The 26139-nt window shown below is 38.4% G+C and overlaps 1 protein-coding gene across 2 annotated transcripts; it reads left to right on the top strand.

Moving 5' to 3' along the window:
• The first annotated feature begins 2072 nt into the window (after positions 1–2072).
• PPM1K (protein phosphatase, Mg2+/Mn2+ dependent 1K) lies at positions 2073–24707 on the top strand. Of its 2 annotated transcripts, none has more exons than XM_057728058.1 (7): positions 2073–2204; positions 7919–8432; positions 9341–9441; positions 16410–16575; positions 16734–16878; positions 18071–18205; positions 22863–24707. In XM_057728058.1, exons 2-7 carry the CDS (start codon positions 7993–7995, stop codon positions 22872–22874), a joined length of 999 nt encoding a protein of 332 aa, XP_057584041.1. In that variant the 5' UTR covers positions 2073–2204; positions 7919–7992; the 3' UTR covers positions 22875–24707. The 2 variants fall into 2 exon arrangements, with proteins under 2 accessions (XP_057584041.1, XP_057584040.1); XM_057728057.1 differs by having other exon boundaries at positions 20890–24707.
• Positions 24708–26139: the final 1432 nt, after the last annotated feature.

Below are 26139 nucleotides of genomic sequence, written 5' to 3'. Positions count from 1 at the left end.
GCAAAACTAATCTATATTGTTGAAAATCAGGATAGGCAATGACTGCAAGGCAGTTTGATGGAGTCCCTGGGTATTAACAATGTTCTGTTTCTTATCTGGGTGGTGGATACACAGGTGTGTTCAGATTGTGAAAATTCACTGAGCTGTATACATTTGGGATACATGCATACATACATATATACAGAGAGAGAGAGACAGAGAGAGAAAGAGTGAGACATAACAGGGTAGGAGAGGGGCTTTCTGTAAATAAGATTCTTTCTCTTAGATAGCTAGTGGGAAGCTGTGGCAGAACACAGGGAGATTGACTCCATGATGGGTTTTGACTTAGAGGGCTGGGATAGGGAAGGTGGGAATGAGTCTTGGGAGGGAGGGGATATGGGGATATATGTATAAATACAGCTGATTCACTTCGTTGTACAGCAAAAACTGGCACAACAGTGTAAAGCAATTATATTCCAATAAAGAGCTTAAAAAAATTGCCTTCTCTGATGGTTCAAATATATATATATATAATATAAAAATATATATATATACACACACATATATATGTACATAGCTTCAATAAAATGTTTAAAAAACAGAAAATTCCAGGAAGCCCATCAAAATTGAAACACTCTCTAAATAGAATACTCAATGAACTGGATTCAGAACAGTTGTCCTGGGACCAGGATACCTAATATATCAAAACAAGCTAATAATTTATCTTTAAAATCTCCAATCTCTCTGCTTTTCTCTACCTCCAGTGACATCACCATTGTTTAAATTAGGTCATCTCCCACCTTGAAGCTCCTCTAATTTAGTCTCCTAACCAGTTTTCCAGTAACCTATTCTACCTGTTCTCTACACATTAACCAAAGTAATTTATAGTCTAAGCCAGATCCTTTTACTCTGCTTAAGGGGCCTCAATAGAGTCTCACTAAATTTAAAATGTAAAGCAAATTCCAAGTCTTGGCTACACCCTCTGGCCTCTGTCTACCTCATCTCCTTCTGTCATGCTGCTCTCTCCACACTGGCCTTTGTGTTCTTCCAAAATGTCAAGCTGTCCCACCTCAGGACATTTGCTCTGCTGTCCCCTCTGCCCAGAGCAACCATCACTTTCCAGGTTCCCTGGCTGGCTGATCTTCTCACTCTTTGTTTAAACGTAATAAAGTTCTTATATAACAACCCTTCCTAGCTAACCTCAACCTCTTCTTATTCTCTATATCCACGACTGTTTATTTCCTTCCCTGACATAGTTTGGTATTATTTTATTTCCTTGTTTACCTGTTTGTCTTCTCCCTTTTCCTCCTCACTAGACTGGCAGCTTTATGAAAGCAGCCACCGTGTCTATTTGCATCAAGATTTATCTCCAGTACCTGGCATACAAAAGATCCTCCCTAAACACACAAAAATACTTGTGGAATGAAGGAATCAGTATTCTCAAGGGGGCTTCCCTGGCGGTCCACTGGTTAGGACTCTGCGCTTCCACTGCAGAGGCAGGGGTTCCATCCCTGGTAGCAGAACTAAGAGCTCACGTGCCAAAGCGGTGCAAATAAATAAATAAATAGTGGAAAAAACCGCAACACATTCTCAAGGGATCACGAGATGCCTGTTCAGTCACGAGGAACGGTGCACTGTTTTTCAAAGAACAGCAATGAAACCAGATGCCTTTCCATACCTTTGCCCAGGTAAAGTGTTGGCATTCCTTTCTCGCTTTCCCATTTGTCACAACTACCGCTCCATTGCCCCAAGCGACACCACCTCTCCTCAACCCGCTGGCGAGTAACCAAATTTCTCGACCTCACCCACCGCCGATCTGCTCCCTCATTGGCCAGCGCGCCACAGCCACTACTGGCCCAACTTGACGTCGCTCTGCGGTGCACTGCTGAAAGTCAGCCAAGTCAAACTGCACTCCCAGGGAGGCTCGGTTCCGTCGGAGCCTGTGATTGGCTGCGGCCGAGAGCCCGGGAGGCGGGCACGCCGCTTCGCCAAGCGTGGATTGGTTGGATCTGCCATCAGTCAAAGGGAACAGACTCCCCCCCCCGCCCCATCTGGCCTCTGTCGCCGAAAATTCTCTCGAATTTCCAGCAGATGAGCCAGCCGCTGTTCTGACTGCTTGCTCCAGAGAGTGGGAACATCGGAGAAGGCGGTCTTATTTACAGAAGACCCCGCTCCCGCTCTCCGTTAGCTAAGTACAATTCTTCTGGGGACATTGCCATCACGAGGTGAGAGCCTGGAGAGTGTGCTTCATTTATTTGTCAACTGTTTATCATATTATTTGCAGGCGGGGGCACGTCCCACCGCTCCCGGCCCGCGGAATGGAGAGTCAACGGAGATGGGTTCCCCAGCCCCTTCAGGCCGAGCCCCGCGGTCAGTGCCTGGGTTCTCGGTGCACAGCTTTCTTCCCTTTACAGGTCTGGAGCAGCATGTCGGGGCGGGGCCCGTCTCGGCTGAGCCCCCGGCTGCCGGCATTTCCTGCGGAGACTTTGCTCTCGGCCTGAACTTCACCGCAAGCCGCAGGTTCCTGCCTAGCGACTGTGGCGGGCCGGGCTGGAAGGAGGGAGGGGACCTTGGCAGGGACGATGGACGGGAAGCAGGGGCTTCCCGCCCGCGCTTCCCTTTAGCGAGGCCCGGAGGCGCCCAGCCCCAACTCCCGGACGCTTGGATGCTGCGGGGGTTATCGCCTCGTCACCGCTGCAGCAGCGGCGGGGCTGGAGGAGACGTGGCGACACCCGGAGTCTGCACTCAGGGAGTGTGGTTGCGGGGCGGAGACCGGGCGGCGGAAGGTACCGGAGGGAACCCAGCCTTTGGCAGAGCCGCGCGCTGCGCCGGCGGGAGGGTGTGCTTCGTGCCGTGTGTCGCACCGGTCACTCATCTGTCACGGCCAGCGAGCCACGCCCAGGATCCCGAGCTGTCCAAGGGTGAGCTTTTCAGGGGATCGGAATAGTGAAGGATGCAGAGCCCTGGTTGGTGTTGATATGAGGACGTGGGTTTTTGCTTTGCCAAGAGAGCACAGTAATCTGAAGGCCTCGTGGCTGTTGATGCCTTCTTTAGCAGCCGCTGTCTGTAGATTAGAGATTTCATAGGAGATGCCAAAGACGACACTCCGGGTGGCAACAGCCAGGGTATTTGGAGTCTGTAAAGCTCCTCCGGCCTTTCTGAGTTTCAGACTGGAAATGTGCGGCAAGGCCTCTTTGCACCCTTTGCCAGCGCGGAGGAAAGAATGAGGTTGTCGGCGGTTTCAGAGTGAGCAACTAAGGTGACAGATGATAATGTTCTTGAAAGACAGCAATGGTGTTGTAGTCTAGGAAAAAAATAAACGCATGATTGTGTAATAAAATATCTCAGTTATAATTTTTCGGCATTTTTTTCTTGCAACCGTAGTCACTGTCTATTGACCACCAACACAGGCACCTACCTCCCTTGACTGGAATCTTAGAGGAGAGGAAGGAAGAGGGGAGAGGTGCTGGTGATGTGGTACACAATGAAAAGCAAATTTTCTCTCTCTTTTTTAATGTACTGAAAATTCAATGTGTATATCTTGTATTAGGTGCTCTAGAGGAAATGAAAAAGGATAAAATACACATCTTATAATCAGTTTTGGAAAATTCTTCTTAAATGAAGGTTTGGAATATGGTCTGAGTTGTACCCACATTAACTGAAATGTTTTAAAAGATATTTATGGAATTCGAATGATGAATACTTTTCATTGCTCCCATGTTTTCTCTATTCACACATCTGAACGTGTTCACATCAAACCTAGGAAGAGTCATCTGGAGTTTCTGTTGTTTTTGTTTTTTTCCCTCATGTAGATTAGTACATTTTGCCTTTCCTCCTGGCAGAATACTGATAAAGAGGATAGTGGAGTCCAAATTTCCTGAAATACATTCTGGAGGTTTCCATAATATTTAAATTTATTGGGGTGAATTTTTTTCTTTTTTTCTGTGTGTGTGTGTGTGTGTGTGTGTGTGTGTGTGTAGAGTCGTTAAAGAACTATTTTAAGAATATTAAAATTACCTGTGTTTCCATTGTGGAAGTTACTGATATAAAGGTACCTGAGTGCCACTTTATAATGGGCAAATATGAATGCTCCCTTAAATATTTTTGCTAGAGGGATACATATAAGCAGGTTTCAGTAGTACTGATCCTTAGAACTCCTGGGTAATTTTGGCATGTGCTAACAGGACAGCAATAACATTGCACTTTTGACCTGCTTTTAATAGTCAAGAGCAGTTTAACTCAAATTCCAAGTGCCTGCTCCTGCCAGAGACTTTGAGTGCCTCCCTTCTCCAAAAATACATTTGGACAGCTCTGAGGTGTTTAAATAATTGCAGGATTATAAAATTGGAATAAGATGAGAATGTAAAATAGGCATAGCAATCTTGCAGCTGTATATGTGGCTTTTCACTACTAACCCCCCACCCCCTTTTATTTTTAAACAAAGTATATACTTCAGAAGTTTACCACAAACCAAATGCATTTTTCTTTTCCCTTTCTGATGCTTTTCACCTGAGATTTTCTGCTCTCAGAATGTGGCTTTTCAGCAGAGCTCTGCTGTGGAATCTCTATGCCAAATCTCTATGCCTACTCTTGTGGACTCACATGTATTTCATTTAATCCTCTCTATTGAGAATCCCCCATTAGTATTGTTAAATCAGGGGTCACCTTTGTTCAGTAGTCAGAGTTCTGTGTCAGGATTTTAAAGTATCAGATTAACCAAAGCATCGAGGAGGAGGAAGATGGAGGTTTGGTCACACAAATGAATGTTAAAATGATGAAAAAGGAAGTATTTTCACTATTTATTGTCAGTAAGTAGAATATATGCATGCTAACACTCACACATTTTTAAAAATTCATGTGATTAAAGTAAATTGTGAGCCATACATTTTGTTTTGATTGGGGAATAAAAAAGAATTTGGAAAGCAGCTTGGCCTAGGTGGAAGACTGTCCATTTTTTTTCCACATGGTCTATGACTAATAGTATAGCTAGGTTGCTTATATAAATAACCTACTATGTAGCTAGGATTCCAATCAAGTTATTTGTCTTTATTTTCTTGCTTACCTAGTTTTTAAATTTTTTTTTGCTAGTAGAATATGATGTGCGGGATAATGTGTTCTTGGGCGCTTAGCTCATTTAATTTTTGCTCTGACATTTTCGTGTCTTCAAATGTCTTTCAAGCAGAATTACTTCTGCCCTTTGACTCTTCTCTTTTGGATTACTTTGACTTTCAAAGATTGAATATAAATGTTCAAATGAAAATAAGCTAGCCTTGATTTCTGATTGAGATTGACATAAATGGTTCCTGAATAACTATTTTTGGTTTGCAGAATGATAAACGCATGCCAGTTTTTAACTGCTGAACTAACACATACTAAAAATTTCTTAAGTGTTTGTCAGTTTGTTCTCTACTCTTTTTGTTATAAAGAACATTTTTTTTAAAGGCTTTTGTTTTTTCCCCACATTATAAATTCTACTTGCTAGTCAGTGCATAGTCCTTTCCATGGACATCTGGAGAGCTTGGGGGTGGGGGCTGTGATGGCTGATTTGTAGTTTGAAGCTCTGAAGGAAACGTCTTGATGTGTAGATTTAATTAAAAGCTGTTATGTAGCTTGGGAATGCAAGTCCTCTTTGAATTGTTTCCTCAAAAATATGGAGATTAGTATGATTTAGTTATATTGCACATGGCAAAGGAGGTGGAACCACTTCTTTAGATACTCCTCTGCTTCCATAAGAGATGCTGACCTAGTTTTGTAAACTGGCAATATATCTGGGTTACATTTCACCTACACCAATAGGCGGTAGTATTCCTTAAAGTAAGTATTTTCCTGTGACTGTTCTGCTTACTCTCTGAGATGACTGTGTAGATAAGGAATGAGGAAGGATGTCAGGTTGAAGACTGATTTTACTTTATGCAGACTTTAAGAAACTCTTCAACCTGCATTTTTTCATTCTTAAATAACGTTTCCAGTGGATATATGTTCCTTGATGAGTGCAGCTCTGTTTCATTTTATTTATTTTACTTTTGGAGGATAGAGAGAAAAAAAAGACAAGAGTATCCTAAAAGAGCTGCCAAAGAACTTTACTCAATATTTATTGGTTTGTAATTCTAGAACTCTTGTTTAAAATAGTGTGTGACTACACAATGGCCCAAGGCTGAGTATGGTATACTTGCTTTCAGACTGAGGCCAAAAGAATAGTACTTTGCTAACTTCTGGTGCACTCATCAAATATGAATATTTTCTAATAAACATAATTAAAGTTTTACTTTTTCTATAACAAAGCTGCTGTGTGAATTATCTCCATCATGAATTAGTACTCAATTCTCTTACTTGCTATTATACTTTGAAAGTTCTCCACACGTTCACCTTTACTTGTCACGCTTTTTGTTTTTGAATAAAATATAAACTTCAAACAGAAACAAAGGAGTAAACACCTCTTTTTTTGGTAATGGAATGTGGTTTCCCTTGACACTTGATAACCAGAGATGCTGTGTCTCGCCCACCCCCAATATTGTCATAAAAGAAGTGAGTTTCAGGCTTTAGTACTTGATATTAGCTGAACGGCCAAGAGGGAACAGCCTCCTAAGTCTTCCGTGACCCATTTATTGTTTGGGAGGCCATCTTCACTCTAAAAGGCAGGGCTCAGATGTCTTCCATTGCTTAAGATATCCAAGGGCGTTCTTTGGAACCTCATGTTTTCCTTCTACTGCTTTTACTTACTGAAAGAAGTGATGGTCCTTCCTACACATAGCCTGACTGATTTCCAAAAACTTATTTGAAAATGATTGTTTCAAATCTGTAATGCATTTTCTTGTAGATGGATTCAAGCCGGGCTTTTTTGTGTGTGTGTACATTTGTGCCTTTTGGGGAGATACATTTTTTTCAAATCATTTTTTACTGTGAAATAATTCAAAATACAGTTGAGAATAATATAACACCTGTACACCCTCCACCAGCATTATCAAATCTTAACATTGTGCTGTTTTTTCAAGTTGGTTTTTACTTCATAACATAACAGAACAAAATACTACGGAGATGAATTTCTGCTTAGAACCTTATTTGTATGGCAAACGGCCAGAATCACAGCCCTTCCTGCAGGGGTGTAGGAGTTCCCCCTGCCAACACCCAGGGGAAGCTTCCTGATGAGCTGCAGCTGTTAATGTAACTGCATAGATCAGTGGCTCATTAATCAGGGCTGCTTGTCACAGATGCAGTTCCCCCCCAGTCCCTGAGATCACACACATCAGAACTGGCTTATCCTGGTGCCTCTGGTGGATGTTTGCATGAGCCAATTTACATTAACCAGAGTAATAGAGTATTTAAAGTTGAGAAATCTTAAACTGAACTGAGATCCTCGATTGTATCTTTGCTAATACTTGGGCACTCTCTGAGTACACAACTATCATAAGTGTTCTATTAACCAGTTATTTTTTTTATCTCGTAAGAGACTTTTGTTATTGTTAATATTTGCCCCACCTTTTCTTCAGAGCAATGGAGTTGATGAAGGGAAGACTATTTATTTACACCTGTTTTCTATAATCTCACTATTCAAATTGCGGGCCTGCTGGACCGGCATTTCTGCTTCACCAGGGAGCTGGTTTAAAATACGGCATCTCAGGCCCCACCTGACAGACGGATACAGAATCTACATTTTTAACCAGATCCCCAAGTGATGTAGGTGAAAGTTGGAGAAGCACTTGTTTTATATGATCTGTGCACAGCTGTCAAATATTTATAGCATTTAACCACTGTGAGTGGGGTAGGTAAATCAATTCATTTTTGATCCACTATTTTTAGAAGTAGGCTAAGTGCCACCTTCTTTATAGACTTCATTCTTTTTTCTATCTAATGATATATCAGTTATATTTGAAATTATTGATGGAGTCTCCCTCTCTCACATCTCTCTCATCTCTCTCTCTCTGTGTCTCTTTCTGCTCAGTTGCACCGTTTTTCTGGAAGACACCCCACTGTTGTTGCGTTGACCTTTCCCTCATTCCCAGGTCCTCCGGAGTTATGTCAACAGCTGCCTTACTTACTCTGGTTAGAAGTGGTGGGAACCAGGTGAGGAGAGGAGCGTTGCTCCGCGCCCGCCTGCTGCAGGAGGACAGGTGGGTGACGCCCGCGTGCCACAGCTGCACTTCAGAGCTCAGGTGTTCTCGCTTTGACCCTGATGGTAGCGGACGACCAGCCACCTGGGATAATTTTGGCATCTGGGATAACCGCATCGATGAGCCGATTCTGCTGCCACCCAGCATTAAGTATGGCAAGCCGATTCCCAAAGTCAGCCTGGCGAACGTGGGCTGCGCCTCGCAGATTGGCAAACGAAAAGAGAACGAAGACCGCTTTGGCTTTGCTCAGCTGACAAACGAGGTCCTGTACTTTGCGGTGTATGATGGCCACGGCGGACCTGCGGCGGCCGACTTCTGTCACACTCACATGGAGAAATGCATCCTGTACGTACAATGACACAATGATTTTCACTCTTTGCAGTTGGCATTATGCTTCCTGTTTAAACGTTCACCTTTTGGCTGAGACGTTCACTGTTGAGGTCATTGTTTGAGTGCTTTCATACTATTGTTTTATGAACAAGCACTAGCTCAAGCATGCCAGTTATTACAGATGATTATTACCATTTCAGAAATAGGTGTGTTTCAGCAATTCCCTTGGTGAGAGCACTTGACCTGTGATTATTTCAAGTGAATTAACATAATAAAGTACATGATCTCATGTACTATGAGAAGCATTTACTCCTATCAGTGCAGGGCACATAATGCTTCAGTAAGTGGTAATTGTTCTTTCAAGTGGTATGAATAGCTTTGAATACTTGTTGAAAATAGCTTTAGGTTATTGGCATTAGAATAGGGAAAGTGCTTTTAATAAGGGTGCTTTGGAGTTCTTTAAATTTATTTACTGCAATTATTATTAATGTATTTTTGAGGGCCACACTATTGCTAGAATTAAAAGAGGGGGAGAACATGTGACAGTTACGACCATGTGGCTCTTTCTTCTTCCCAAGCATAGTTATTCATACCATTCATTAGTTGACATATATATTTTGCCTTATTCCACAAAGGAACTCGTTGGCTTAACTTAATATATAAAGGAACTTTTGACCTCTCAGGGTTGTGACAGTGAGGATTAATTTTTTTAAGGATGGAGACTTGGGCTTTTATTTTATTGTTTTTAAAGACATCTCTGTGCCTGATTCTTTCTCAATTTGATTCATTAATATGTGGATCTGAAAGGCAAGCCTCAGAGGTCCACTGTATGGAATGATCTGCTAGCTGGAGGGACGAAAAGAGGAAGGCAAGAAACCTATTGTAAAATGATTGTTTGGGGCTCTTTTTTCCTCTCCACAAAGGGATTTGCTTCCTAAGGAGGAGAACTTGGAAACTGTGTTGACCTTGGCTTTTCTAGAAATAGATAAAGCCTTCGCAAGGCATGCCCATCTGTCTGCTGATGGTAAGTAAAACAATCTTTCCTTAAGGTTCTGGGGAATTTCGGGTAAAAAGGAAACAATTTAAGCCCTTTAGGGGTGGGAATTTTATTAATGTAAGATTATTTGTAAGGATGCTTATGTTGAAAATGATTTTTTAAATAAAGAATCACTTTAAATGTTGTTTGGAATCCAAACTAATGGTAGTACCTCACTTTTAAATGAAATATATTGGAGATTGTTTTAGAAATTAAAGCTCCAGAATGGTTCTGATATTGAATTTCAATTTTAGAAAGATTTAAAAAATTGTTTTAATCTGCTTGATTGCTCGCTTTATGGGCCCGTATTGTGAGAGAGTTTATTATTTTTGTATTTTTAGAGGAATCTGATCAAGTACTGAAATTCACTACAGGGTAACCTCATGTAGCCAGAGAGTAATTGTCCAGACAAGAAGAAAATTGCTAATTGGTCCTCAATAGAAACGGACAATGGCTAACATGCACTACTTTGTAAAATTAGAAGGAAGATATTTTTTCTTCCACTTCTTAAAAAAGCTTGATCTTGTAGCCTTCCTGTGGTAACTAGTTCACATTTTTGTTTTTGTTAAACACAAGGGCATGTCAGCTGAATTTCTGTACTGTGTGTCCTTACATTTTGAAAATAAAATGTTTCTGATTTTGACTAAATTTATCAAAGCCATTTCAGGAAAATGTAGCTAACGTGTTCTAGTTAGCTGGCCCCCCAGTTCATTGCTCATAAAGTTGATCTTGAAAAGTTCTGCAGCATCCATTTAAATGTATGCATATAGATCTCATAACCAATTTGAAAATGAATTATGCAATAACATTAATCTGTGTTTTGTACAGCCTTTTGTTTAAAGGTCAAAGTGCACCACAGCAGTGTTATTTTTATGATTTTCAGTTGGAGTGTGTAGGGCTGGAAATTCTCGCCATTTTACAGATAAGGAACTGAAACTCAGAGAGAGGTGAAAGTTGGGGCTGAAATTTTCCTGGTATCCACCGTGGCCTCTCTCGTGGTGATATCTAATGATGAGTATCAGAGAGGATGACTCTAGGATGGCTCTATTTGTCATTTTAAGAAGTTTTTCCTCCTCTTTTTCAAGAACTTTACTACCATCATACTTCTCCGAAAAGCATTCGAGTCCACTGTCTTTGTTCAGGGATTTATTTTCTCATTTGTAGATTATTCAGGCCCATTTTCTCCTTTTCATTCCTTTTGTCTTTTTTTTCCCCTTCCAGCTGGCCCCTCACCTTATGAAAATACAGGTTGAGAGGGTAGATTTTCGCGAAAGACTCTGTTCTTGTTCCTCATGGGTAAAACATATGAAAGTGAAGAGGATATCAAAACACTTTCTTATAGTTTTATTTTTATGACTCTGAATATTGGTATGCTCTTATTTCATCTATAAGCAGGTCGGCTGTATCTCACACCATGAAGTTTATTGGCTGTAGTGCAGGTGGTGTGCCCCAGCTGTTGTGTAAACAGGTAGAGCTCACTGGGCAAGGTTTTCAGAGAGGAATGTTTATCATGGGAATGTGGCCAACAATCAAAAACCATTCACCCCTTCACAGGTGCAGTTAGCCCTTTGGTACAGGATCTAACTGACGAAGATGCTTAAAACAGTGATAGATTGGTATAAAATGTGAGAGTACTCCACTCATTTATTAAATAATAAATTACAGTTAAAGGGAATTTTGAACTTAGGGAGAGAATTAACTTACCTACCTTAAAAGAAACTTTCTAAAGATACCTTGCTCACATCAGTTCAGTTGTGCAAAGAAATTAATCATAAGAATGTACTTCATTTCTAATAATGAAATGAAAATGTATTTAACTTAGTTCCTCTATAATATAATTTGAGTTGATGATCTCAGACCTTTCATAGATATTCTAAAATTTATTTTTCATTTAATGGCCATTCGCTTACAAGTATAATGGAGCATGACAGAAGGGTGCTTAGTGTACTACTAAAAGAAAAAGAAAAGGTCTGTTAGGACATTGTTCTTAAATCTTATTTTGGACGTATTCTTAGAGATCAATTTTTCTGTGTGTTTTTTTTTAAGTAAGTATTTTGAGAACAACTTTAAAATTTATTCTTAATCAGTTGCCAAGGCTTTCAAAGGTGGCAAAAATTGCCTTTTGATATTTAGGGCCTATTTTATCAAATATATTAAAGCCACTAAAGGTAGGATGCTGTATGTTGTTTAACCTTCCAATATGTGGATTTAAGGGGAAAAAAAAGTATACCACTTCAGATTTCAAAGTTGTTCTAAATTAAAAAAAATTGTTTTTTAGTTTTTAGTAAGAACTGAAGCAGTATCAGTATTCTAAGAGTGAATAATATTCTTTTTTGGCGTAGCTGTGAGTAGGACCAATGCTCGTTAAATAAAATTGTGAAGTCAGTGCAGTTTGCCCTCTCCAGTCTCTTTTACCTTCTCTTTTAGCCTCAGCTCCATTTGCCCTCCTTGAACCCTTTCTGTGAGCAGCTTGAGGGTAGGGGCCGTGGCTTATTCATTTTTAAATCTCTAGTGTTCAGCAGCCTGCAGAGAGCCTGGAAGGTACTCAATAATTATTTGGACTAAACTGATATCCACTGCCTACTCTTTCTTACCACAGTTATTATAACTTATTCCTTGATTATCCTGTAGCTGATTTAACCAAGTTATTAATATAATGCATATATTTTAATGAGTTATCACTTCTGGGGGGATTTGAGTTTTGAATAAGGAAAGCTGAAAAGAGATTGGTTAAACCGTAGGAATGAATCGCTAATGCTGAAATTTCAGGTAGGGAGGAGTGCCCCACGTCATACTATTAGCTTTCTCAAGAGAAAGTGAAAATAATAAAGTGAAAATAAAACATTCTCATCTTTTTAAGACTTTCATCCAAAGCTGTCATGTCTGCATAAAATACTTCAAATTATCTCATTAGCATTTAAAACATTTACGCTTTCAGTTTAAAAAGGGGGTAGTTTGAGGAGAATAAAATCAGAATGCCACTTATCAAGAAACAGCCCTTAAGAAATTGCTGGCTAATTTTATTGATTTGTTGTAGATGCATTTTGACTTCACCCTTCTTTATGAACAGCTGATTTCATCATCATCTTTGGATATTTGGCATTCATTTTATACCAGTCATGTGTATTTTTACAATTAATGAAACCAGCCAGTAAGTTCAAATAATGTCCCATTAGTCTATTGTTTAACGAACAAATTGTCACTTAAACCAGATGGTAGAAAACTTAGATGATATCCTATATATCCGATAAACTCTTCGAAGTGTTTCTAGATTGCTTAAGATTTGAAAGCAACAAAGCTCCCCAAGAGACAAATGGATCAAAAAGAGAAGACTTGCTCTGACGTTCAGAGTGGGAGACGTTGGTGGCAGCATTGTGAGTCTCATTGGAAACTTCCATGCTCTTCATATTACTTGATCTCTTTGTGGAAGAATTAAACTAAAAAATAACCAGTGTGAGAAATGCAGTGTTTTTGATTACCCTTCTTATGTGGGAGGCAGCCAAAAGCAAAACCACAGGGACAGCATTGAAGAGAGATTCTTATTGTGCTGTTACTGCTTCAACTCGTTACTTTGATTTAGTGTTTATGATTCATACATGTCTAGAACACCCATTTTTGATAAGTATTGAAAGTGTATTGGTTTTCATATAGTATTGTTTACACAGTTGAGTAATTATGGGGGGGTATACTTTGGAAAGTACAGCTTTGCTCTTTATATTGCCATTCAAATTCTTGATCATTTTTCTCTTGATATATTTATTGACTTGAAACACTGGAGGAAAGAGAGAGCTGCAGAAACTCCCATTTTATGAATTACGTAAAATTGTAAACATTCATTAGAGCTCAAGAGCCTTACGAGCCTTTATTTAAACAATTAATTTAAATTAATCATTTACTCAAAAAAATGCCTTCTAGATACTAAAATCCCTGCATTTAGCACCATTAACAAATAAGACACTCCTTGTATCTGGTATAGGAGGTGCTTTGATTCCGTCTTGATTTAGATTTAAATCCCAGTAATTTGGTGGTATACTGTAGTTTACATCCTCTCTGGTATGCTTGTCAGATACGGATTATTCACTGCTCTACCCATGAATTTTCCCTTTTGTTACTGGGACAGTTCTGATACTGATACCAAACAAATTTACAGCGCACTTTTTTCAACTCAAGGTACTGATTTCTCTTCAAGACCGAGTGTGAGCGTGTGTATGAGTATGTAGACATGTGTCTGTGTCACCACAATGTATGTCTTGGTACACATACATTTGTATATAGGTTTTCCTACCTTGGGAAGCCACAAAACTAAGAAATGTCACTCTGATGAAAAACAGACAACTACAAAATACCATCAACTTGGGCAAACTGAGTTTTGGAATCATTGACTTGGCATCTCCTGGAATATTATGTAATTTGCTAGTGAAATTTTCACCAAAATAAAACACTTCCCCTTATTTTGCAGCTCTTTCTCTACCCTCCCCTGTGTTGCAGGTTTGTAACGTTTAAGCACAATTCCTGGGTGAATTTCCTATTTGCCTCTGTGCGTGTTATTTGTGGCAGAGAACTGTGCCTGGTCAGCAGCTCTAGACCTGGAGCCCGTGGACACTATATGCTGGGCTTCAGTGGAAAGAGAAATCTGCTTAATTTTGTCCCAGGTGAAGGAGTCCAGCGGTTCCTAGCCTGGACTACTGGAAGGTTCCCACATCCTCTTTGTCCCATTAGTTGAGATGACTTGCAGTAGAAAATGTCCAGTGAGTGTTAAGAACTTATTGAAAGATGTCTTAGTTTTATAGTTTTGTTGTTAGGGAAAAAAGTGAGAATTTTTACTTCCATGTTAAATGTTAAATGAAAATAAATGCCGATTTAATATTCATATTCTTAGATGCTTAGCAAACCAGAATCAACAGTTTTGAAAACTTTCCCATAAATCCTGGGATTTTGGAACTGTGAAGTTGGTTAAAAACTCAAGCTCTTAAATTCCTAGGTGGCAGAGCCATGAATTATAATCCTAAGAGGCTAAACTTTAAGTTTTCATTTATGAAGTTTTAACTTTTTATATAGCCAATTAAAAACCACTTTAAGTAAAAGCTGCTTCTGGGACTTCCCTGGCAGTTAAGACTCTGAGCTTCCATGCAGGGGGCGCAGGTTCGATCCCTGGTCGGGGAACTAAGATCTCGAGTGCCACTGTGCCGTATGGCCAAAAAAAAAAAAAAAAAAAAGGCTGCTCCTGACACTTTAAACAAAGGAGCATAGTAAACTCCCTGGACAGGTAGCATCTGAGTAAATGCCTGTGTTTTCTTGCCTGGCTATTCTAATCGTTTGAAAAGATTACAGTGGTTAAACTGTAAAGATTCCCTTGTATAATGTTTTAGGACACTTACAAGTTGACATTTGTAATATAAACATCACTGATACACTAAAACATTTGTGTTGTACAACGACAATATTATTTTAGTATCGCCAAGATGATATTGCTTTGGCACAGCAGTTCCAAAATCAAGAGGTAAATGGGAAGATAGTGCAACTATACATGCTATTTCTCAATAAAGTAAATTCAGCATGGATATAGAAGGTTAAGCAGGGTTTATTCATGTTTTTTTCCATTTTCCTTTTCTGATTAAAGCAGGCATTTGAATATACCGATTGGAAAATATATGCACATATATCTTTCCATAATGCATTACTGCTGTTTTTAAAATTGTCTTTAAAAAAAAAAATTGGAAAGACTAAGCCTCAATCAGCCAATAGCACTTCGCTTTCCCTAAATCTGCCTTTGAAGTCAAACACATCTTTAGATGATCACCTGACTACTTAGATGCTTTAAAGAATTAACCATGTTCCTGAAGACAATACCTGCTTTAAGTATCTTTTTCGACTTTTTCAATTTGCTTTACTTGTAGCCCATAATTTCACAGTATTCTCACTTTGACAAGGCTCAATGTATCCTCAAAAATTTTAACAAGTAATAAAGAACTTAGGGCAGACACTGTTAGAATAAACCAAAGATGCAAAAATGTACTTCGGATTGGATGGAGGAAATAGTGATAACCTCAAGCCAAGCAACATGTAATTTTATTATTGGTCAGAGGAAATTAATATGCTTGGAATGCTCTGGGCCCAGGGCGCAACACAGGAGTAGCGCTTGGCAGTACTGTCCTGCATTCAGGTACAGACTGATTGCTTTAGACCCTGCTGGAAGCGGAGGTGTGAACTATATCAATTTATGGGAAACTGGAATGAAGTTCATTCCCTGCCCTCCAGATTTTCTCCTAGTATAATGATGGCTGTAACTTCATTTCACATCTGGGGAAGACAGAAATAAATAAGAAAAGAATGTGAACCTTTAACCATTTTAGGATTTTTTTTGGTGAACATTTGTAAAATTAAAACAGTTGTAAAAGGAGAGAATATAAAATATAGTACTTGAAGAGCCAAAGATGCGCTTGGCATATCTTGCTTAGCCTATTAACTGATAATAATTCACAGAATAGGGATAAGAAATGGAAGAAAAAAGCTGAGTGCATAGATTATAGAAAAGTTGGCTTGCCTGAATGGGCTCTGTAGACCTAAGTCGTCCTGCCATATTAGCCAATCTAATTAAAATGTAATACTTTTGATCCCAACACCTGATATACATACAAAGGTGTCCTAAAATGATAAATTCTAGTGAGTTCTACTTTATATAAATAGAAGCCATTTGGAGACAGTGATGCATTTTTTTTTACCAAATTAGGTTAGCAGCTTTTTTTGTTTGCATGGAGCCTTGTTACAGAATTAAATACCTTTCTCTGCATGCTCTTACTTACATAGTTCATTTGCATTTTATTTGCATAGCTCTAGTTAAATTAGAATGATACATTTCAGCATTAGTTTAACATGCCTGTGTTTTTTGTAATAAAAATTCCATATCCAGTCATTTGACTGTCACTGACTTGTACTCTTTTTCATCATGTTTGCAGCAACGCTTCTGACCTCTGGGACTACTGCAACAGTAGCCCTATTGAGAGATGGTATTGAACTGGTTGTAGCCAGTGTTGGGGATAGCCGAGCTATTTTGTGCAGGAAAGGAAAACCCATGAAGCTGACCATTGACCATACTCCAGAAAGAAAAGATGAAAAAGAAAGGTACCACCTCCACTGATTGATCTTTCTATGAGGATAATATTTATATAGTTCAAGATAGAAATAAAACCTTGCATTTTAAACTGACTTCATTCTTAAGTTTAACTGAGCCTTGGTTTTCTGGGTATTACAACATCGCTTTTTAACTTTTTTTTGACCAGGATTAAAAAATATGGGGGTTTTGTAGCTTGGAATAGTTTGGGACAGCCTCACGTGAACGGCAGACTTGCGATGACAAGGAGTCTTGGAGATTTGGATCTTAAAACCAGTGGTGTGATAGCAGAACCTGAAACAAAGAGGATTAAGGTAAGAAAGTACTTGCAAACCCTTGATACACAGGCAAGGAATGCATGCAGAATTGTCTCCAGCTGCAGGCTTTCTTGGAAGCCTTTTTTTTTTTAATTTATTTTTTTAATTTATTTTTTTGGGGGTACACCAAGTTCAATCATCTGTTTTTATACACATATCCCCGTATTCCCTCCCTTCCTTGACTCCCCCCACCTCGAGTCCCCCCGACCCTCTCCGCCCCAGTCCTCCAAGGCATCTTCCATCCTCGAGTTGGACTCCCTTTGTTATACAACTTCCCACTGACTATTTTACAGTTGGTAGTATATATATGTCTGTGCTACTCTTTGGAAGGATAGATAAACTTTTCAGATAAAATAAGACACAGTACTACTGTCCTGGCCTAATGTGTGATGAAGCTTTGGCTTCGTTTCACCCTGCTGTGGAATTTGCCTGGAAGCATGGCTGTACTGCCCTTCCTCACCTGCACCCTCACTTGGAAGCTGATTCTGGCTTCCCTTTTCCACCGAGCTAAATAATCATCCCGGAACCTCTTTTTCTGTGACATCTTCTGCTTGCTACTAATTATTGCCCCCATTACCCTATACATTCCGCCAGTTGTTAGCTGACATTTCACCTGTGCAACCCCCAGCCTGCTGTAGTACCTGGCACATTATAGTCAAGGCTCCCCCAAATGGTAGAAATGATTGTTAATTTATTGAACAATTTTATGTCTTATTAATACCCCACTTATATTCATTTCATCTAACAAATATTTATATAGTGGTTTACTATGTGCCAGGCTCTGTTCAAAATAGCTACTCCTACCCCATTTTACAGAGAAAACAAATCTGGAGCATATATAGTTCAACTGACTTATGTTTGTCCAGCTGAAAAATAGAGGCAGGTTTCATACCCAGGAAGCCTGGCTCCAGAGACAGCACTCTCAGCCATTACATCAAGCTGCCTGTCAGCATTTAGCTACCTGGCCTCTTCCTCCATGGTGTTACTAAGTAAATGTTAGGTTTGTCCTCCATGGTTGGTGCTCAATGTTGCTATTTTTTGCCCTGAATGCCGGCCTTCCATTTTCTGTCTGTCTACAAGCTCTGAAACATGGATGACCACTCAGCAAACAGATAAAATTGTTGAATTATGAAGATCATTCTAAGACTGAGTCTAGTTTATAATCCTCTGCATTTGGTTCTGATTGCAGCTACATCACGCTGATGACAGCTTCTTGGTCCTCACTACAGATGGAATTAACTTCATGGTAAACAGTCAAGAAATTTGTGACTTTGTCAATCAATGCCACGATCCCAATGAAGCAGCCCATGCAGTGACTGAACAGGTGACCACAGCACTTCTGCTAGAAAAGTCCCAGGGCAGGGAGGAGAGGACAAAGCCAGGTGCAGGTCTCCATGCAGGCTGGAGGGGTCGCCACTGAACAGAGATTTCTTTGAAATCTTGTGTTTTAGCTTCAGTATTACATTGAGTTTTACACTTGACGCCATAATATTTCCAATTAAAATTTTTTTTATAATTCTTCCAAGTAGTTAAGTAAAATTCATATGTCAAGGGAATGAGCTATGTTTATATGGCTTTGTACACATTTTGAAACGATAGTAACAGCATTGGTAAATTATAACAATAGTAAATAACTAATAGTATTCACTTACGGTGTGTCAGGCACTCTTCTATTCATATGTATTTAACTTGTGTAATCATCACGATAACCCTCTGAGGCTAGAGCTAGAATTATCCCTTCTTCACAGAGGAGGAGAACAGAGGCACAGAGGCTGAGACATTACGTAACTTTTCAAGATCACAAGACTGTCACCTTGCAGAACTGGGCTTCAAACCCAGACAGCCCAGCTCCTGAGTCCAACCACTGGACCATTTTAAACTAGACTGTTCCACATAAATATCCAGTATAGAAACACTATAGCACAGCCAATTTCTGGTTTTTAAAAATGGGTGTGTGAAAACAAACAACCAAATACAGAAAGGTGTATGGATGAGTGATGTGTCCGTGTGCCAGTCAGAGCTAAAATTTGGAAGCTGGATAATATGCAGGTAAAAAAAAAATGTAAAATTTCCACACGTTAACACTGTAGATAGACAGCTCTTTTACATTCTAGCCATCACTGATCATGAGAGGCACCCTTTACCTCATATAGCTATTTTTGCATTTCCCAGTTTTCACTTTTTCAATTGGGGAGCCAAATTTGGCCCAAGTTTTAAGTGCTAATATTTGGAATTAAGATATAAGGCCTTACTTAAAAAGCATTATTTGCTTGGAAACAGATGGATAAGCATGAATTATTTACTTGGTTACTGTGTGTGCTCATGAGATAAAGGAAACAGCCCAACTCCACGTATGACCACTTCTTTCCTAATGTCACCTGTCTTAAGATATGTGTTTTCTGACTCATCGGGGCAATGATACTTGTAGTGACTGCATAGTATCCCTCATCTGTGTACTATAATTCATTTGACACTTACCCTAATCCGCAAATTTAGTTTATGTTCACTTTTCCATATTATAGGGGGAGCACTGTAATAAACATCCTGTATCTATTTGTGCGTATCTAGTTCCTTCAGATATTATTTTCTTAGGTTAAATTCTTAGAAGTAAAATTGCTAGGTAAAAGAATATACAGCATTCAGAAGCTTTTAATAAGCTTGCCAAATTGCCCTCTAGAAATGCTACTCCATGTTACACTTTCCACTAGCATGTTTTATAGTTTGTGTTCCTCCAAATTCTTATCATAGGTTATATTTTGCCAGTTTGATGGATGGAATAATCAAATTTTAGTGTTTTAAATTTGCATCTCTTTTCTTTGTTAGTGAAGCTAACCATTCACACAGGTTTATTAGCCATTTGTATTTCCTGTGCATAGCTTGTTTTTTCTATGATCTTATAGGCATGTTTATCTTTTTCATGGTTATTGTAAGACTAAGAACTTCCTATATGTTAAGTATATTAGTACTTTGTCTGATATTCCAAATATATATATTTTTGGTCTTCCAACTTGTAAAACTTTTACAATTTCTTTAGAAGCTTTTTATATCACATATTTTTATCAATCCTTTCCTTCAGAGTTTTGACCTCAGGCTCTGAGGTCTTTTGAAATATATTTGCTGTAATCCCAAGTACTTCTTTTTTAAAAGTAATTAATTTATGGGCTGCGTTGGGTCTTCGTTGCTGCATGCGGGCTTTCTCTAGTTGCAATGAGCAGGGGCTTCTCGTTGTGGCTTCTCTCGTTATAGAGCACGGGCTCTAGGCAAGAGAGCTTCAGTAGTTGTGGCATGTGGGCTCAATGGCTGTGGCTCATGGGCTCTAGCGTGCAGGCTCAGTAGTTGTGTCTCACAGGCTTAGTTGCTCTGCGGCATGTGAGATCTTCCCGGACCAGGGATCGAACCCGTGTGCCTACATTGACAGGCGGATTCTTAATCACTGCACCACCAGGGAAGTCCCCCAAGTACTTCTTAATGCTGACTATATCATTTGCTGTTTGCATTTGTTCCTAAAATTGATTTATTATTCTACTGTAGGAAGTTTAGTTTATGCCAATTTTCTATTTTGTATGGATCATAGTAAACTTTCTTATAGTTTTGTAACTTTATACACATCCATCTCCTTAGGTTATTATTTCTTTAAGCTAAATTCCTAGAAGCAGAATTGCTAGGTAAGAGCGAACATTGAATCTTAAACCTTGCATTAGTCCCTGTGCTAAATGCTTTACGTGTGTTTTCTTCTTCAGGAGCTATGTATCTTGTACCTTAGCCTACTGGTGTTTCTATTGCCCAAACTGCTACAGTGGCACATAGTTAACATGGTTGTTTGCGATATCAGTTATCCTATCTGCAATCTAAAAAACTGTGGGCATTGATACCTGGTGAAAGAATCACAGATAATTGTGTTAGTAACTATATTTTAAACCAGTTTGGCCTTCCAGAGAAAGGCTGATTTCTTTTTGTACAGACTCTAATTTCCATTGTTCATCTCTTCCTTCCTGCCATATATTGCAGGCAATACAGTATGGTACTGAAGATAACACTACTGCAATAGTTGTGCCTTTTGGTGCTTGGGGAAAATATAAGAACTCTGAAATCAACTTCTCCTTCAGCAGAAGCTTTGCCTCCAGTGGACGATGGGCCTGATGGCTTGCTGGGACTCATAGTTTCTATGCAACAGTTTTTCACTGAGTGTGTCAAGAAACTGATTAGATTTTAAAAAGTCAGCTGTACCGAGGTGACCCTAGGACTCCCTAACTAGATCAGTACACAAATCAGTATAAACTTAGTAACCATCTACTACATAGTAGTTTTTCATAAATATCTGTCATATTTATGTTCAACTAATGGTATATACTCATTATAAATATGTGTAATTCAACTGTTGTGAATAGTCTTTGAGTTGAGTGAGCAAATTAAAAATGATTTTGATACACTTGCTGAGTGTTAAATTTCTAATTTTTAAAACTTTTAGGCAGCTATGAGTTTCTTTTGATCATTTCTGATCTTTATTCATTTGATCAGGTTCTTGCCTTCAAGTTCTTTAAAACTAGTCAATATTTTGACAGCTACTCAATGTGTTATCTGCAAGTGTTTATTTTTAATAACTGTACCAAGCAGTAAGTATGAAAACTGAGTTCTCTGTTATTATATTTTGTATTCTGGATCACTTACTGGTGAATGTAACAATGCAAAAGAAATTAATTCAGCTAACATGACACCGCTAAATTGTATACATATGTACAATAGTGGACTTAATGTATTTCAACTGTGTCACCAGGTCTCTCCTGCCCCACTCAATTCATTCCTATATTTCTTAGGTAAGAATGCTATATAGCTATGACTATTCCTTCACATCAGAAAAGAATGTGCAGGCTAAGAGTTCTTTGTTCAAAGCTATACAGAGTTAAACACTGATAGTATCAAGTATTTTGTATAAAGTTTCCACTTGTTATCTCTAATTCTATGTTTTGTGTTTTGTATATAGTATGTTTATATTGCTTCTTGTATAGAGTAAGCAAGTCGGATAATTTGTCAGTAAAAATAATCCCACTGATTATTTACTGATAATTGCTACAGACATAGCTTGAGGTTTATGTCTCCTTTTTCTAAGACTCATAGGAAAGAATAAATCTAAAAAAAAAAAAGCATTATCTATTTCAGCTTGCTATGTAATTTAGGAGTATAAAATTATATTTCCTTATATCTGCATGTAAGTTTGCCGTTAACATGTGAATCTCTAAATGTGTGTATGGAATTATATCTGCAGCTTATTTCTGCAGACAGTGTACATTTGTTATATGTGTAGGTGCTTGTACATATGTATATTTTGCACTAATGGAAAGTGAAAGGGAACAATCCTGCATCGCTCCTTCACCAGTTTACTTTAAATTATTGATATGCTTATCTCTAAGTACTCTTGACAAACAGAGAAGTTTTAGAGTGGAGAACCAATGGTTACTGGGAGATAAGGAAATAGATTAAAAATGGCTGTAGGAGCTATTTTGTAGTGGGTAACATATGTGAAAAAACCTAAAAAGAACAGCATGTTGAAACTACATTGCTGTATCATATTGCATAGAAAATAATAGGATGTGAGAAAAATGCTGAAGTGTTAAGAATGACGTGGAATTTTGTTGAAACTAAAGAAAAACGAAAATGATAAAGCTGATGTACCTTCAACTCATAGTTTTCAAGTTGACTTTCTTTTCTTTAAGTTTTATTGAAGGCTTATTAGAAGGAGTAGGGCACAATATACAAGGGTGAGTCAAAAATTATCCGCACGCCAGTTATATTAAAACTTCTGTAAATTCTACAACTGGAGGGTGGATAATTTTTGATTCACCCTCATAAATATTCACATCTTCTCACCTTTTTGGAAATGGAAGAAAATAAATCTTGAGTTTTCCTGCCTGTATAAATCAGGAATTGTTCTTTGGGAAAAAGTAGCATGGAAATATTTCAAGTTTGTTTTTTTTTTTTCCAAGGAAGTTTGGTAAAAGAAAAACATTACAAGAAAGAATATGGTCTCCTATTTATTGACTGGGAAGTGAGGAACAAAAGGTAAGCTAAGAAAGCTGGAAGACTCTCTCGCTTTTTCTGAGTAGGGTCTTGGGACAGGAACATGGACGCTGCATTTAGGAGTATGGAGAGTTTCCAAACTAACAAGCAAACAAACTCTAAAGCACAAGACGACCTTCTAAAACCGTAGGTTTTATTTTTGTTTTGAATTCTTCGCATTGCTATTCCTCTCTTTTCCTTTAAAAAACAAGGGTGGGAGTGATGGTGTTGAGTTCAAAGGTCGAAGAGTCACTGATGCACTGGGAGGATTGCCAGCTGTGACAGAGAAGAATTTGTAGGACATGTAGGCCTTGGTCTGCGGTAGATTTTGCTCTGCTCCACCTGAAAGTTTTTAAAACCTGAAACTAGTCAGCTTTAACTAAAGCATAAAAACACACTAGTGTTTGTTTTTCAAGCCACAATGTTGAAGTATACTTTATAGATTATTATAATCCATAAAAGATAACCATACGTGTATTAGGCTTCTATGTCTATTACTGGAAATTATGCAAAAAGTGGGACAAAAGGACTATTCTAAATAGTTTTTTAGTTATAACTGTGAATATGCCATGTGGCTATTACCATGTGGGTATAGGTATGGTGTAAATTATATTAATGTAATTAAACTTAAATCAATTGTATTTATGTGTGCCTTTCATTTCTATGTAGTGTATAATAAATCATCTTTCTAAAATATGTTGCCAAACTTTATTTGCCAACATACATGTTTTGGTGAAATATTCTTAAAATCGTGATTTTCCACAAGTATAAATTCTTAAGTACCTTACATATTCAAGTATAAATGCAGTCCTGCTTTCCATCCACCGTTTATTTGTTCCAGACACTTTGTGTTAAGTGCTTCAAAGTTTTATGCATTTTTTTCTGGAGGAAAAAAAAAGTTTTGGCAGGATGTTTTGAATTTCTGTACTCTATGATGGGAACATTTAAGTTCCATTTAAAAATTACTTTGAAGAATTGTTAGCATTTAATTTAAATAGAAATTATTTCTTCAAAGTGGAATTTAATTTTTTTAAACAAATCTTGGCAGAGAATGAGTAGGCCTAATGCTAACTCTTCAGTATCAGATAGGAAATTTAGTTTCCTTTCTAAGAATGGGCAAGGATTTAATTTCATGGTAATATGATAAGAAAATGCTTCAAGGTGGAGTGGGGGAAGGGATGGTTAAAGTTTAGCATTGAACCCTTAAACATGTATTTGTGTTTTCCTTTAGCACTTCAGTTGTTTACATACGTGTGTCTGTGGAAAGTGACAACATTTTGATTGGGTTACATTTTATTGTATTTATTATATTCACTTATCTGGATGACTTCAGCAGAAATAAAAAGTCATGTCTTTAGAAGCCCAGCTGTGATGACCTGCCTGTTGCTCTTGGCATATGGAATGAGACCGTTGACCCTCTGGCAGCTCCACTTGGTTGTCAGATGGTTGAAATGGTCCATTGATGGTCATATTGAGCATTCTAGGCTGTGAAGTCATGGCGTTGTTCCATCTCCAAGCATGACTCCTCTTCCACTGGATTCCTGTACAGAATTTAGCAGCTTGCTGTGGCCCAAATTAGTTTCTGCCTAAGTGCTCATGTGTACATTTGTTTTATAATTTACCAAAGTACTAATCGGGTGTATAGCACTTCTGTAGTGGGTTGATGTAATTGCTGCTTTGACCATTGTTTTAAAAGTATGTATTACAGTAACTGTAAGCATAATGAAACCATATGTCAGTGTTCAAAGCAAAATTTAAATAAAGTACATACATGAAACACTTTAAAATCCAACTGTGTTTATTTGGCATCCTGACTTTCCAGTATTTATTATGTGACCCTGTAAACATTGATATAAAGGAATCAATGAGTGGTTGGAAATTTTTTAGCAGCCAAATTCCAGCTGTTTGCAAAATTAATGTGAAGAATCTTTGAAAACATTATATATACTTTAGATATAACATTATATATATATAAAACATATCTATTCAGATCTTTTTGGTTTGATTTAAAACAATAGTTATCTCTTTCATTTCCCTCTTCCAAATATTTGTTGGTACATCAGAAGAAAATGGTTGTGATGACTTCTACAGTATTTTGTCTGTGGTATCCTTCACAGCAGCATCTGCATATATTAAAAATTAGAAACGTGTTCAATGGCAAGACTGTAGAACTCAGCATTATGCATTTAAGGTAAGCAATTTTTAATGTCCTGTCATTGATTGAATAAAATGTCACAGTTGCAGTCTTCTTTTTTAATTAATTAATTTTATTGGCTATGTTGGGTCTATGTTGCTGCACGTGGGCTTTCTTTAGTTGCAGTGAGCAGGGGCTACTCTTTGTTGTGGTGCCTGGGCCCTTCATTGCCCTGGCTTCTCTTCTTGTGGAGCACGGGCTCTAGGCACGTGGGCTTCCGTAGTTGTAGCACATGGACTCAGTAGTTGTGGCTCACAGGCTCTAAAGCGCAGGCTCAATAGTTGTGGCGCACGGGCTTAGTTGCTCCGTGGCATGTGGCGTCTTCCTGGAGCAGGGCTCGAACCCGTGTCCCCTGCATTGGCAGGCGGATTCTCAACCACTAGTTGCAATCTTTTGGCACAATGATCTCTTCTATCCCCTGAAGGTAACTTGGTAAAGTCCATGGGAGCAGAGATCTATTTCATTTTATTCAAATTCCTGAACTAGCACTTTTTATATATTTAGCAATGAGGATAAAATGTTGAATCATTAATGTTTGTCGAATGAGTGAGTTTATGCACTGAATTATATACTTTTATTAGTTTTATGTTAGTGGGGAAATGGGCCTTACATATTTTAAGTATTAAGCCAAACATAGTATTTAATGGTGGAGCAATAGCACTTAACTTCTTTTGGTGTTTCATTAGACAATGATCAGTTATGCCTTGTAAAGTGTAAGTTAGTATAAATATGGTTCAGGATCTTATTCTGAACAAAACTTAAGGAGCAGTGCTGCATGGATGACTATAACCTTGCTTCTTTAAAAGGTGGAGAAAGTGAAATGATTATTACGGGTCTCTGTGCTTTGCTCTTTTGCATACATTATCTCATTTAATCTTAACCCACTCAAGGAAGCCTTTCTAATTATCATTTTTATAGATGAGGAAATGGAGTCTTTAAGTAGCTAATAATAGGATCCAATCCAGACCCTTTTGACTTTACAATTTTTTTTTAAATGATGTGTTAGTTTA

This window comes from Hippopotamus amphibius, chromosome 3, assembly GCF_030028045.1.
Source record: "Hippopotamus amphibius kiboko isolate mHipAmp2 chromosome 3, mHipAmp2.hap2, whole genome shotgun sequence".
NCBI lineage: Eukaryota > Metazoa > Chordata > Mammalia > Artiodactyla > Hippopotamidae > Hippopotamus > Hippopotamus amphibius.
Note: the sequence above shows the minus strand (reverse complement) of the source record. Positions and strands in the feature narration are given on the sequence as shown.